Source organism: Theropithecus gelada, chromosome 1, assembly GCF_003255815.1.
Source record: "Theropithecus gelada isolate Dixy chromosome 1, Tgel_1.0, whole genome shotgun sequence".
Lineage (NCBI taxonomy): Eukaryota > Metazoa > Chordata > Mammalia > Primates > Cercopithecidae > Theropithecus > Theropithecus gelada.
The window spans coordinates 46903849-46917430 of NC_037668.1; the positions used below are offsets into that span (position 1 = coordinate 46903849).

Genomic DNA, 13582 nt, shown 5'->3' on the forward strand with positions numbered 1-13582 from the left:
GCACCAACAGCCCAAAGTGAGGCCTGGGCCGTCGGCAAAGGTCCTGGGTCATCTGGGCAAGTCCAGTCACATCAGCAATTTGGCCTCTTTGTTCCTATCTTTGTGTTTCAGAATCAAGAGCCATCTTCCAACAAACAGGCCAAACCCCATGGCCACCAAAGGTAGAAGAGGTTGGGTGGAGAAGGCTTGCAGTGTGCAGCGCTGTCCCCAGGAGCAGACTTGATTCCCCAGAACACAGGGGGCCTCAGCCCGTGGTCGGGAGGCTGAGCCCACGTAAATGGCCACGCAGGGGCTGGGGAGGGAAGGAGAAAGGCACCTGGGGAGTGAGGGGCACAGGGCTCAGCGCACCCGGCCATATTTCCACAGCCCCCTCACCCACCCCTGCTCACTCCCCTCCACACCTGGTCAGGGTCAGCTCGCTGGCAATACCAACCCACCAAAAATAGAACCATTTGCGCACTGCATATATTATTACATCCTTATAAAAGTGGCTGCCAGAAGGAAAACATTTTTATGTGCTGTGGCTGCACAGATGTTCCACAAGGTGGTTCCAATGGAGTTTGAAGCCAGAGCCTGGCCCGCGTGTCCCCAGCAGGCACCTCTCCCCCTCCCCATGGCCCTAACACAGGCAAGCGTTTGGAAGCCGGAAGCCTTTCCCCCAGAGGGGCTATATTACACCTCCCACTGCCACGCAGCATCTTCTAGCAGGACCCAGAGGGCACGGCCCTAAGGCGTGGGCCCCACTCAACAGCTCTGAGGCCACCCAGCTCCTGTGCTACAGCCCGAGAGGAAAGGGCCTGGACCAGGCCTCCGTTTCCTTGCCTTCACCTCGCACTAAATAAACAAATGTACACAAAAGGCCTAGAGCGGGGCCTGCCAGAATGGCAGCTCTCGCCGACTGTCAAAGCACAGCTCCATCCCCAAGCCTCTTCTGGCCTCTGGCGTCCTCCTGGTCACCACACTGTGCTGTGGGTCAGAGGCCAGGAGCCGGTGTGCAGCCAGGCCAGACGATGGTGGTCAGACGGCCTCCCAGGGGAAGTTAGGGTTGCCCAGGTTAGGAAAATTTTGAATCTAGAAATTGTATATGTTCTAAAAGTCTCTCCTTGCAAGACATGTGGCAGTAGCAGTAAAAGCTATTGTTTGTATTTTTATTTTTGAGACAGGGTCTAGTTGTGTTGCCCAGGCTGGAGTGCAGTGTTGTTATCACGGCACACTGCAACCTCTGCCTCCCAGGTTCAGGCCATCCGCCCACCTCAGCCTCCTGAGTAGCTGGGACTACAGGTACATGCTGCCTCACCTGGCTAATTTCTGTATTTTTTGTAGAGACGGGGTCTTACTTTGTTGCCCAGGCTGGTCTCAAACTCTTGAGCTCAAGTGATCTGCCCGCCTTGGCCTCCCAGCGTTGGGATTACAGGCATGAGTCACCACGCCTGGCAAAGTTATTATTTATTGAGCATAAAACTGTGTGTAAAAATAGTTTTTTATTTCTACTTTACAATGATCTTTCCTTTATTTTTGAGATGGAGTCTCGCTCTGTCACCCAGGATGGAGTGTAGTGGCGCGATCTCAGCTCACTGCAACCTCTGCCTCCCGGGTTCAAGCGATTCTCCTGCCTTAGCCTCCTGAGTAGCTGGGATTACAGGTGCACGCCACCACGCCCAGCTAATTTTTGTATTTTTAGTAGAGATGGGGTTTCACCATGTTGGTCAGGCTGATCTTGAACTCTTGACCTCGTGATCCACTTGCCTCGTGATATACCTGCCTCAGCCTCCCAAAGTGCTGAGATTACAGGCATGAGCCACTGCACCCAATTTTTTTTTTTTAAATAAAATTTGTTTATTATGTTTTTTAGAGATAGGGTCTTGCTCTGCTGTCCAGGCTGGAAAGCAACGGTGCAATCATAGCTCACTATAACCTCAAACTCCTGGGCTCAAGTGATCCTCCCATCTCTGCCTCCCAAGAAGCTGGGACCACAGGTGCCGCCCCACCCGGATAACTTTTTGGTTTATTGGGAGGGGGGAAGGGGTGGGGAGCAGGGCAACTGTTGTCCAGGTTGATCTCGAACCCGGAGCCAAGCAATCTTCTTGCCTCAGCCTCTCAAAGTGCTGGAACTATTATCTTTGAAAATGAGCACTATCAACACTGAGCTTCAAAGAGGAGGAGGTCTGTCTAGGCCACAGAGCTGGAAAGTTCCCGGGTTAGGATCCGAACCAAGGTCTGGGTGATCCTGAAACCTGCTTCCTTTTATGAGATCTCTCTGCTGGCTCAATTTCATCTACATCTTTTACCAGAAAACTGAAGGACAAACCACAATCCAGGGCTCAGAAAACCTGAGCAGGGTCCATCCCTGCCTCAGCCACCTCCTGCCAGGGATCTCCAGTCCCTTCCTCTCCTGTTTCCGTCCTTCACAGCATGGGATGGTTGTGGGGAGCCTGTCTCAGGCCAGCTTTCCTTCTCAGCCAGGCGCTGGTCACTCCACCCCAGGTCATCTGACAAAAACCCAGCCGCCCCTCGAAGCTGTGCTGCTCAAGCATCTCCACCCCCGAACCTAGGCAACCCCACGGGACACGAGGAGCATGTGTGCAGCTGCAGCCAGGCCTCCTCAGCGAGCGTGCACTCCTGGAACTGCCAAGCTGGGCCCAGCCCACCCTTTGTTCCCTGCATCTGGAAGGGCAATGGGCTTCTTCCCTGTGACAGAAATATACTGCCTGGCCTAACTGCCAAACACGAGTCAAAGAGCATGTTCCTGCTAGGATACACAGCAAGTGCCTCTGCCGGGGTTTTACGGCCTCAAGATATATTGGGGGTGTCTACTGCTGAGTCGGGAGAGAGGGCTCACTAGCCAATGACCCGCCTGATCTCCCCACTCAACAAAACATTCCACCTTCATTTCTAAATATTTAGAAGCTGAGAAAATATCAAACGAACATCTGCAGGCCCTTCCCCGGATGGGAAACCTTGGATCTCTTTCCAGAGATTTACAGTTTCGCCTCTTTCCCACGTCTCTGCTGTCACACAGAAGAAGTGACCTCTCAGTACAACTTCCTCTGCAACCTTTTGGAACTGGGGGCTTGCAACCTTTTTTCACTTGCTCTACAACCCTCCCACGGGGGCCCACGTGGCAGTGTGCTAGCGGGTACCTTCTACCCGCCTTTCCTCACACGCATCCGCAAGTCTTGGCAGGAAGGTACGATCTGGCTGGCTTGCGGCTCACCTTCTCTCCGACAGTCCCACTGCCGCGGGAATCTGCTAGAAGACTAGCTATTTACCTTGTCTTCCAGTTGACGTCCCTGAGAAACATCTTTTGGTGGTTGGAGGTGGGAGAAATAAAAGGTAAAATGACGGAGGCAGGGCTGGGTGGAGGGAGCGCCGCCTGGTCTGGCTGTGGTCTGGCTGGCGGGCAGGCGCAGCTCAGGCCCTCCACCTCTGTCACACGTGCCCAGGAGAGTGGCGCTCTGCCCCGGTCACTGGCCTACCATCAGCCACCTACACTGGGATATGAATGGGCCCAGGGTATACCCTCATGTGCCCACGGAAGGGACCCCTGTGAGATGCCAGCAAGCCGAAGCTGGCGGCCTTCTCCAGATGGGCCGTGGGAAACAGGAAGACGAGGGTGCCCCTAGGACCACACACACGGAAGGGCAGCTACTGCTGCCAGGGTGAGGCAGGCTGGGCCACAGGACCCTGGGAAAGCTGGGGACCCATGGGGCCTTGCTGAGGGTGCTGATGCTGGCTGGGATGGCTCTTGGGGCTAGGGCCTGGCACTGTGGGCCTGGGGAGATGGCTCCAAAACCAAGCAGCCTTCCTTCCTGACATGTGGGGCAAGGGCATGTGAGCGTGGGTGACCTGGATGAGGCCAAGTTTCCAGAGGAAAAACTCAGGTCCAGGTTGCTGTGAGGACTGTGTAAGGAGGAACTCGAGTGAGGGGGCTCTCATCTGACGCCCGTCTCACATCTTGGTCGTCCAGCCCCTGCCCACTCCACTCCAGAATGCCTCCCAGCCTGCCCTTCTTCCCCTGCCCTTCTCTGTTTCCGCCCTTGCCACCTCCTGCCTCAGATGGACGCTAGCTTCTTCACTGACCTCTCTGCTGCAGGGCTGTCCCCTCCAACCCTCCCAGGGTTGTCTGATCCAGGCCCTTGTCGTCTCTCTCCTGGATGACTCTAACAGCTTCCCTCTGACCACCCATCCCCCAAGCCCACGGGCAGAACCACCTTCTGGAAACGCAAATCCCATCAGATCACTGGACTCCCTAGAAACCTCAAAGCCCTCCTGACAGCCTCTAGCAGTGAATGCACCCCAGTGGCCAAGTGGCCTCCAACAGGAGACCATCCTGAAAGACAAAGGCACACCTGCAAGAGGGGCCCAGAGGGCAGCACTGCTCAGCACACGCCTAGGGAGCCCTGACCCCATGTGGGGCTCTGCAGGGTTGGTCCCGCTTGCTTCTGAGGCCACAGGTCCACTGCAGCTGCCCACGCCGGCTGCTGAGACAGTGTGCCGTCTACACCGAGCTGACTGCTCCATGCACTTCCATCTGACAGCTTATTTAGCAGTCGCCGAATGGCAGGCACAGAGGATGAATCGAGACCACAACAGCTGTGGTGTGGTGGAAAGTAGCATATTTTTTTTCTCACCAAGCAAATGTGGGTTCACATCCTGGCTTTGCTTCTTACTGGTTAAGTTATATGGGCATATTATTTAAGTTTGAACCTCAGTTTCCTCACCTGTTAAACGAGAATAACCTGACCTTGGTCACGATCTAATCCAAGGGGACAGCTTGCAAACCATGCGTGTTCATGCTACCACCGATCCGCTCACCTCTCCCGGAACCCTTCGCCTCCCACCCAAGCAAGCACAGGCATTCTTCCAAGGCTCCTCTGGGACCCGTAGCCAAGTTCTGCAACCCTCACTTCCCCTGTTTGCTCAGAAGCTGTGCATCATTAACTTAGATTTGTCTACCTCGTTGCAGTCCCTCCCCCTTCTGCAGTTACTTACATTGGAACCCAGCCCCAGCTTTAATGCACCTCAAATGAATGATGTGATCAGCCATTAGAATGATGGCAGAGCATGAATTTCCTCATTAAAGCCCCTAGAGCAAAAGGCAACGCAAACAAGGTCCGAAGCCCTGGCCAAGGTGTGCTGAGGACAGGCACTCATCAGGCCTGGGTTGAGCTTGGCAGGAGACACTGCTCACGGCAAGCCGGAACCAGACTCTGGCCATGGGCTGACAGCTTTGATTTAAACTATTAGGAAGGCTGAGGATTAAATATTTGTCCAGGTCACTGTAAACCGGGTGGAATTATCAACAGCCTGGAGTGGTAAGTGATGCAGGAAGCAGTCTCTGGATACAGATTCAGGATTTTCCACCCACTCCCCAGGTGGCAGGATGTGGGAGAGTCAGGCTGCAGGGGAGCTGGCTGTCTGGGGATTTGGCTGCTCCTCCCCAGCTAATGGCCCCTGGAAGACAGGAGTCCACTTCCATGCAAAAAGGCTAACCACCACTGTCAGCACTAGTGAGTAGTTCCGGGATGGGACCGCGATATCCCTGCTCAGATGCCAAAAAGAGGACCCCAACATCCCTTCTGGCCTCCAGCCCCTCGGACACAAGAGAGGCAGTGGAGCTTCTATAGGTGGAGGGAGGCTCCCAGGCATGATGGCTGACATTCACCTTGCATCACTATTTTTTAAAGTATGTAGGTGTTGTTGTAACTAGTAGAATACAAATTCACTTAAAAGATTTACTACACTGGGCTGGATGTGCTGGCTTATGCCTGTAATCCCAGCACTTTGGGAGGCCGAGGTGGGTGGATCACTTGAGGTCAGGAGTTCGAGACCAGCCTGGCCAACATGGTGAAATCCCACCTCTACTAAAAATACAAAAAAACGAGCTAGACGTGGTGGTACATGCCTGTAGTCCCAGCTACTCGGGAGGCTGAAGCAGGAGAATCGCTTGAACCCAGGAGGCAGAGATTGCAGTGAGCCGAGATCACACCACTATATTCCAGCCTGGGTGACAAAGCGAGACTCCGTCTCAAAAAAAAAAAAAAAAAAAAAAAAAAGATTTACTACACTGATCCTTTCAGTCATATGTTTTCTATCCACAGCTATCGAGAGCATAGTTATCTTACTGAAAGATATCTCTGATGTTAAAAGGAATTCTCACAGTGGAAAGTCAGGGACTACTGGAACTGAGAATGGAAGGGCATCCTCGCAGAAAGTGGCGCCCCTCTGAGGCTCCCAAGGCTGTGCCGTGTCTGCCAATACCGACTTCTCCGAAGGCAGAGCGGGGTCCTTGTGAAACCCAGTTGTGCACCTGGTCTATGCTTTCTCTTCCCCCTTTACGCCAAGCATCTTGTGGCCCCGCACCAGCACAAGATTAAGGCCTTCTCTTGGGATGGGAATGTAAAAGGGTCCTGAACATGGATCCTTACACAAGGTTCTTAAACCCACCTAGATGCTTATGGGAGCATCTAAGGTAGAAGGGGAGGCAAGTTTGCTCAGGGAAGGCAGTACCTTCCAGTCCAAGTCCAAGTTTGCCTTAGACAGAACCTGGGAACAACGTCGTGGAGAAGGGTTGCTAGAGATACCCAAACAAAAGACGGATAAGAGAGAGGTATCCAGTAGGGCACGTCTTAAATTTCAATGTGCACACACATTACCTGGAGAATTTTGTGAAATTAGAGATCCTGATATGCTAGGTCTGGGGGCGCGTCTGACATTTCTGCCTTTCTGACAGGCTCTGTGGTGATGCTGATGCTGGTCCTTGGACTGGGCTGAGGGCAGCAAGGTGCAGACACTCTGAGCTCAGGTAAGCAGCTCCCGGAGAGCTGGCCTGACTGATGGGCTGGGCATGGCCACAGAGAAGGCAAACAGAGCCAAGCACCACTTCTCACAGCACACCATGAGCCGAAGCATGGGGATGTGCGGTGCCCTGAGGAGTAAGGAGGAGCCACGCCAGCACCTGACCTCCCTCAGCAGGAGGCCAGCAGAGTGCCAGCAGCTATGGGCAACCTTGCACAGCCCAGAGAGCTTTCATTTGAAACTGCGAAGCCCTCCTTAGGTGGTGGATTTATAGCTGGCTGAACATGCTTACCCTAGGGCACCTGCTCACTCATCTCTGCAGGTCAGCGCTGAGGCCAGCACCTGTGGGCACTGGCAACTGGCTATGAGCGGGTAACTCTACCTGTCTGGTAAGGCTGCCTCCGAGGTTCATGGTGCCAGAGCCGGATTTGTTGGTCTGCAGCCACAGCATCACTGTGGAGGTCAACTTGTAATGGGCAGTGCGGCCACTGGATTTCTCCTGGAAGGACAAGACAGAGATCTGTTGAGCTGAGGGAGAGCCTGAAGTGGCCCCTTGAATTCAGGGTCATCCTAACATCTCCCTTCCTAGGTCATTATCACAATATTACCTTTTTTTTAATTGGAGACAAAGTCTTGCTCTGTCATCCAGGCTGGAGTGCAGTGGTGTGATCTCAACTCACTGCAGCCTCCACCTCCCAGGTTCAAGCGATTCTCCTGCCTCAGCCTCCCAAGTAGCTAGGATTACAGGCACCTGCCACTAAGCCTGGCTAATTTTCTTTGTGTTTTTGGTAGAGGTGGGGTTTCATCATGTTGGCCAGGCTGATCTTGAACTCCTGACCTCCAGTGATCTGCCTGCCTCAGCCTCCCAAACTGCTGGGATTACAGGCATGAGCCACCGCACCCGGCCTCACAATGTTATCTTTCTTATAAAATCCCAACTGGTTTTTAAAGGGACATTTGTAATTGTGTATTTCTTTTGGGAACTTAATCATCAATGACTACTGCAATCTTTTTTTTTTTTTTTTTTTTTTGAGATGGAGTCTCGCCCTGTCGCCCAGGCTGGAGTGCAGTGGCCGGATCTCAGCTCACTGCAAGCTCCGCCTCCCGGGTTCATGCCATTCTCCTGCCTCAGCCTCCCGAGTAGCTGGGACTACAGGCGCCCGCCACCTCGCCCAGCTAGTTTTTTGTATTTTTTAGTAGAGACGGGGTTTCACCATGTTAGCCAGGATGGTCTCGATCTCCTGACCTCGTGATCCACCCGTCTCCGCCTCCCAAAGTGCTGGGATTACAGGCTTGAGCCACCGCGCCCGGCGACTACTGCAATCTTGACTTATCTTTATCCAAATGGCTTGGAGGCATTTCTCAGAATGAGGGGTTCAGAGATCACAGCATCCCCCTCACTGCATCTGCTAGAGAGCAGCACGGCACTGTTTGGTGTGATTCTGTACTTAGTGGCCCCGGCCACCAGCTGCTGGGAGGCGGTACCTGCACTTCTACCACGTGGATGGAATCCCAGCAGCCTTTGATCTTCTTTGATCCATCTCCAGCCTTCTTTATGAGGATCACTCCAGCAAAGCCATGATCCAGATCCCAGAGGTAGACAGATGAGACGCCGCCTTCAAAATACCTGCAGGAAACAGGCCAATGTGCCTGTTAGATGCTAAAAGACAGATCATCAGCCTGGGTCCCAGGCTGTTGCTCAGCAAAGATTCTGGCATTTGGGGTCCTCCCTGCAACAGTTATAGGAGCCGATCCTTGGGTGTGTTCTGATCGTTCTCTGGCTCGGGGAGGGGGTGCAGCATTTTTGGGGGTGTAGTAGGTTTAGGCATCATAAAGATGAACTTGAGTTTGGGCTCTGCCACCTCCCTTAGCTTTGTGGTCTTTGGCTTACTGGACCTCTCTAGGCGTCACATTCCTCCTAGATAAAGAACGCAGCACGAGTGACATCCAGTGACAATCCATGCAGGCCATGACTACTGGAGTGACCACGGTTGTTCAATATTTCTGTCTTTTGGGTTACAAGGCAGATGAGAAAATACAGCAACAAACTCCCTACACGCTGATCCCTCCTGAGCCTGGCAGACCAGGGCTCCAGCTGGTCTTTCGGAGCAACTTCCTACAAAGCGCTAGCCGGAAATGAAGGGCTCAGCTTGAGACAGTGCTTCCTCCTCAAATCCGAGTCAATACAAAAACATCTCTCTCTCTCTCTTTTTTTTTTTTTTTTTTTTTGAGATGAAGTCTTACTGTATCCCAGGCCAGAGTGCAGTGGCACCATCTCGGCTCACTGCAACCTCCACCTCCCAGGTTCAAACGATTCTCCTGCCTCAGCCTCCTAAGTAGCTGGGATTACAGGTGTGCACCACTGCGCCCGGCTAATTTCTGTATTTTTAGTAGAGATGGGGTTTCGCCATGTTGGCCTGGCTGGTCTCGATCTCCTGACCTCAAGTGATCCACTGCATCTGGCCCAGAAACATTTCTAATTATGATCAAATGGAAGAGGGATTTCTAATTACGATCAAATGGAAGAGGGAATGAAAAGGTTAGATGAGAAATGGGAATCAGTCTGGGATCCCAAACCCAACAGACCCAGGTCAACTACTGTGGCTCGCTGGGGCTGCCGTGAGCAGAGGTGAGGGGTGGAGTCAGCTGATGGGAACTGCAAATGCTGGTGATAACCAGCGAAATCTCATTTCTTGTGGCGAAATCTGTAGCCTCTCCGACCCCAATTAAGCCCCAAAAAGAGAAATCTCATCTCTGCTGATAACCAGTGAAACTGTAAGCAATCGCATCTCTCATGGTGAGCACATCTTTATCAGAAAGTCTGGGGCCTCTCTGACCCCCATTAAGCCCCAAAGCCCTGGTGCGGCAGGCGTATTCTGGGAGCACGCCACCCTCAGCCCCGGAGAGCTGGGAAGGTGGGCCCAGGCTTGGGAGTCAGACGGACCCAATGACAGCTCTAGCACGCCCAGCCCCAGCTATGAGCTATGCTCACGCATGCATGCGTCCAACTGTTTACTAAGGGACCAGTGGCGTGAACATGGACTTTAGGGACTTAATCTACTTTCTACGGCTGTTGAGAGACAAACAATTAGGAAAAGCAGACACCTACCAAACGGTTAATGTAAAATTAAGTACTAGAAATTAACATGTATCTGTAGATTATGTCTCACCAAAGCTATTCTATAATAAAAAATACACACGGCAAATGTGAATATTTACAGAATGTGGGTGATGGGTATACAAGAATTCTCTGTACTTTTTTTTTTTTGCAATTTGACAGTAAGTCATACTGTTCCAGACTAAAAAGCTTTTGTGAAAAATCAGTACGCGAATACACCAGAGTGTAATGTAACTAAGAGACCACCAGACCAAGGAAGCAAAGCATCCTCCCAGGAGAATGAGGGTGCCCTGGCTGGTCTGCTCTCACTCCAACCCTCAGACCTGTGGAGCATCCAGGAGGGCTGATACTCAGGTGGGCTACCCTTGGCCCCACCCCGAGGGCTCCCTCAGGCAGGCTGCAGCCAGCCCCTGCGGCAGGACCACATTCTGTCCCGTTCCCTCTGTGGCACTAACCACTATGATTAAGCTATCAAACCGAATACACCATGGTGCGTCCACAGGCGAGTCTGCAGGAGGGCAGATGAGGGCAGGGCTGCCTGGCTAACACAAGTGCCACTCAGGGAACACCTGTGGGATGGATGTGTCAGGTGCCAGATGCTGAGCTCATCACTGGTCAAACTGCACAGGGTGGGGAAGGGCCTGGCTCTGGCAAGGTGTAGCACAGGCACCCTTTCCTTCTACAGGAAAAGGACCACTGGATGAACAGACACACCTGTGGGGCTCAGCGCTCACTGCTGGCAGAGGTGATGTCCAGGACACCGGCCAATACTGGCACTCAGAGACCCCACTCCAGAAGATCATTTCCTTTATTCCAGTCTGTCTCCAAACTCTCCCTTCTTGGGGCAAGGCGAGCTAAGCAGATGAGTGTTTTGGTCCAGGGCCCAAAGCCCCATCTGCCTCCATAGGGCCCTCCTGGTCTGGACCGGCCCCATACAGAGTTGGAGAGATCAGGCCATTCTGGAATGTTCCCGGAACACCTGGAGAGGGACTGACTGCCCCTGCTAGACCTGAGGTTTAGCAGGGCTCAGATGACTGGCAGCATGGGCTCTGTGAGCCTTTCTGGCTTATTCTCCTGGATTCTTGCAGGTTAACTTACGAGGCACACGAACACTACCGAGAGAAGAGCAACTCAGAACAGACCTGCTAATACCCTTTCTGTTGGCGACAGATGGCTTGGTTCTAGCACACGGTTTTCTCTTTCAGCCAGCTTATAGGGAGAGCAGCCCCACATCAAAAGAGGGGGAAGAAAAACAAACAAAAAAACCCTACTTTGCTGGCAAAAAGGATGGGCCAATAATTCCTTCTTTCCTTTGGCCATTCTGGAAAGAAGGCTTGCAGCCCAGGGGCATTTCATCCTTCCGCTCCTTCACAGATCCACACAGAGCTGCGGTGCTGTGCCCGCCCAAGGCTTGCTCTCCTCTGTGTGCTGGGACACTGGGGAGAGGCAGGTCAGGCTGCCCTGGAGGGGAACCAGGAGAAATCCCGATGGCCTGACACTGTCGACACCCTCCGGCGACCAGTTCAAAAGCACCAGGTGGCCCACGGCTGCTTCCCCTCAGTCCCATCCCTGAGCGTTCCGTTTCTTCCAGAAAAATAAAACAACCGCATTAAAGTTTTATAGGGTGGAACTGGCCGTTTCCACTCCAACGTCCCACCCCGTGGCCTGGCTCCCACTATAGGCAGCTTCTCCTTGGCAGGCCACAGTGACCAGATCTAAAGTTTCAAATGCTGGAGCCAGGGGAGGTAAAAATGCAAGCTCAATTGTGACCTCCTTGCGGGGTTACTATTCTTTTACCCACAATTTTAAAACTTACTGCAGGAACATCATTGTTTTTTAAAAAAGGAAATCTGAAAATTAGCCCACAATACCATAAATCAACTTATCCCATAAATCTGATTTTTCCAAATTCCCGTCCAGTCCAGATGCATTTTTATATAACCGTAAGCACAGCAAGAGTACCACGCTGAATTTGGCTTTTTACACTTGGCATAGAATCATTAGCATTTTTCCATGGAGCCGCATGATCTCCATAATCATTTTTAACGGCAAGGATAGTATTCAGTCGGATAGTATCCTAATTTACCGTCGATCTGACTTTTAATAAAGAAACGACGATGACAGAGTTAGAGGCAGCATGGTTGGTCTCTCGCTTTGAATCTGTTCCCTCTCTGAATCGGGGTGTTCCAACTGAGGTGAGTCAGACGTGCTGAGACCTGGCCTCTGCAGGTACAGCTCAGACACTACAATAATTCAAGAATGGGCTTGCATTCCATTCACCAAAAGGGGTCACCAGGGACTGGAGCAGCCACAAGTCTCAACCTGACATTCCGAGACAAAGGGAGCAGAGGACTGCATGGTTAGAAAGGCTTGTTTCAGAATCGCCCAGAAGCACCGGCCTCGCCTGTGAGTGCTGTCGGGATGGCTCCGGGACCTTCAGGTGGGAGGTGACCGCAGGGCGCACAGGCAGCGCCCCCACTACTTGGTTTATGGCTCTGCTCTGCGCGTGAAGCATTAATTAAAGAGGGACCACAACATGTTTTTGAAAATTTATTTCTTACCTACTGTACTTTGATCATAATGACATGAAACAAGGAAAAAAATAATTTTTATGTGGTTTGCATTTATGAGTTTTTACATAAAGGCTTTTGTGGGTATTTTAAGAATGTGCTAAAACGTTGTCTGAAACCACATAAAGCCATCTGAGGAGTCGCCCGCCAGAACTAACAGCACACACATGGAAGCACTTTAACTGGCCTTTGTATATTTAATGAGTCAAATAGTATTAATATTGTTTAAATGCTAACATGCTATTTTAATAAGGTGGCTCTACCATCGCCTGCGACTCACTCTCAGGCCTCGCACATCCATGTGAGTGAATGATCAAATGTGGCCAAGCGCTGAGAGCAGGCTGCAGAGGAATTCACCCGCCCTGCCTTGGCCCCTGCCCATGCCTGATAATTTCAAAATCCCCCAACTCTGCAGGGAGGGAGGAATGGGCCCAGGACTCACTACCACAGCTCAGCTGATTTGGGCTCAAGAGGAAAAGCCCAGAGAGTCCCTGCAGTGAGATCTCTGGTCAAGGAGGCAGAAGGAGAGCTTTTTATTTTATTTTTTTGAGACAAAGTCTCGCTCTGTCGCCTAGACTGGAGTGCAGTGGCATGACCTCAGCTCACTGTCACTTCCACCTCCCGGGTTCAAGTGATTCTCCTGCTTTAGCCTCCCAAGTAGCAGGGATTCCAGGGGTCTGCCACCACGCCTGGATAATTGCCTTTTTTTTTTTTTTTTTTTTTTGAGACAGAGTTTTGCTCTTGTTGCCTAGGCTGAAGTGCAACGGCACGATCTTGGCTCACTATAACCTCTGCCTCCCAGGTTCAAGCAATTCTCCTGCCTCAGCCTCCCAAGTAGCTGGGATTACAGGCATGCACCATCACGCCTGGCTAATTTTGTATTTTTAGTAGAGACGGGGTTTCTCCATGTTGAGGCTGGTCTCGAACTCCTGACCTCAGGTGATCTGCCCACCTCGGCCTCCCAAAGTGCTGGAATTACAGGCATGAGCCACCGCGCCCGGTCTAATTATTGTATTTTTAGTAGAGATGGGATCTCACCATGTTGCCCAGGCTGGTCTCTAACTCCTGGCCTCAAGTGATCCACTAGCCTCGGTCT

At 52.1% G+C, this 13582-nt stretch overlaps 1 protein-coding gene and 1 pseudogene across 4 annotated transcripts in view; both read right to left on the reverse strand.

The window, feature by feature from the left end:
- CAPZB (capping actin protein of muscle Z-line subunit beta) overlaps nt 1-13582 on the reverse strand; it is a 148392-nt gene that overhangs the window by 10346 nt on the left and 124464 nt on the right. For all 4 annotated transcript variants that reach the window (XM_025361077.1, XM_025361062.1, XM_025361069.1 and 1 more), the window contains 2 exons: nt 8284-8425; nt 7181-7297 (listed from right to left, as the gene is read on the reverse strand). In XM_025361077.1, the coding sequence (XP_025216862.1) occupies nt 7181-7297; nt 8284-8425 (259 nt within the window). The remainder of the gene's footprint in view (nt 1-7180; nt 7298-8283; nt 8426-13582) is intronic.
- On the reverse strand, nt 3266-4329 carry LOC112608915 (annotated as a pseudogene).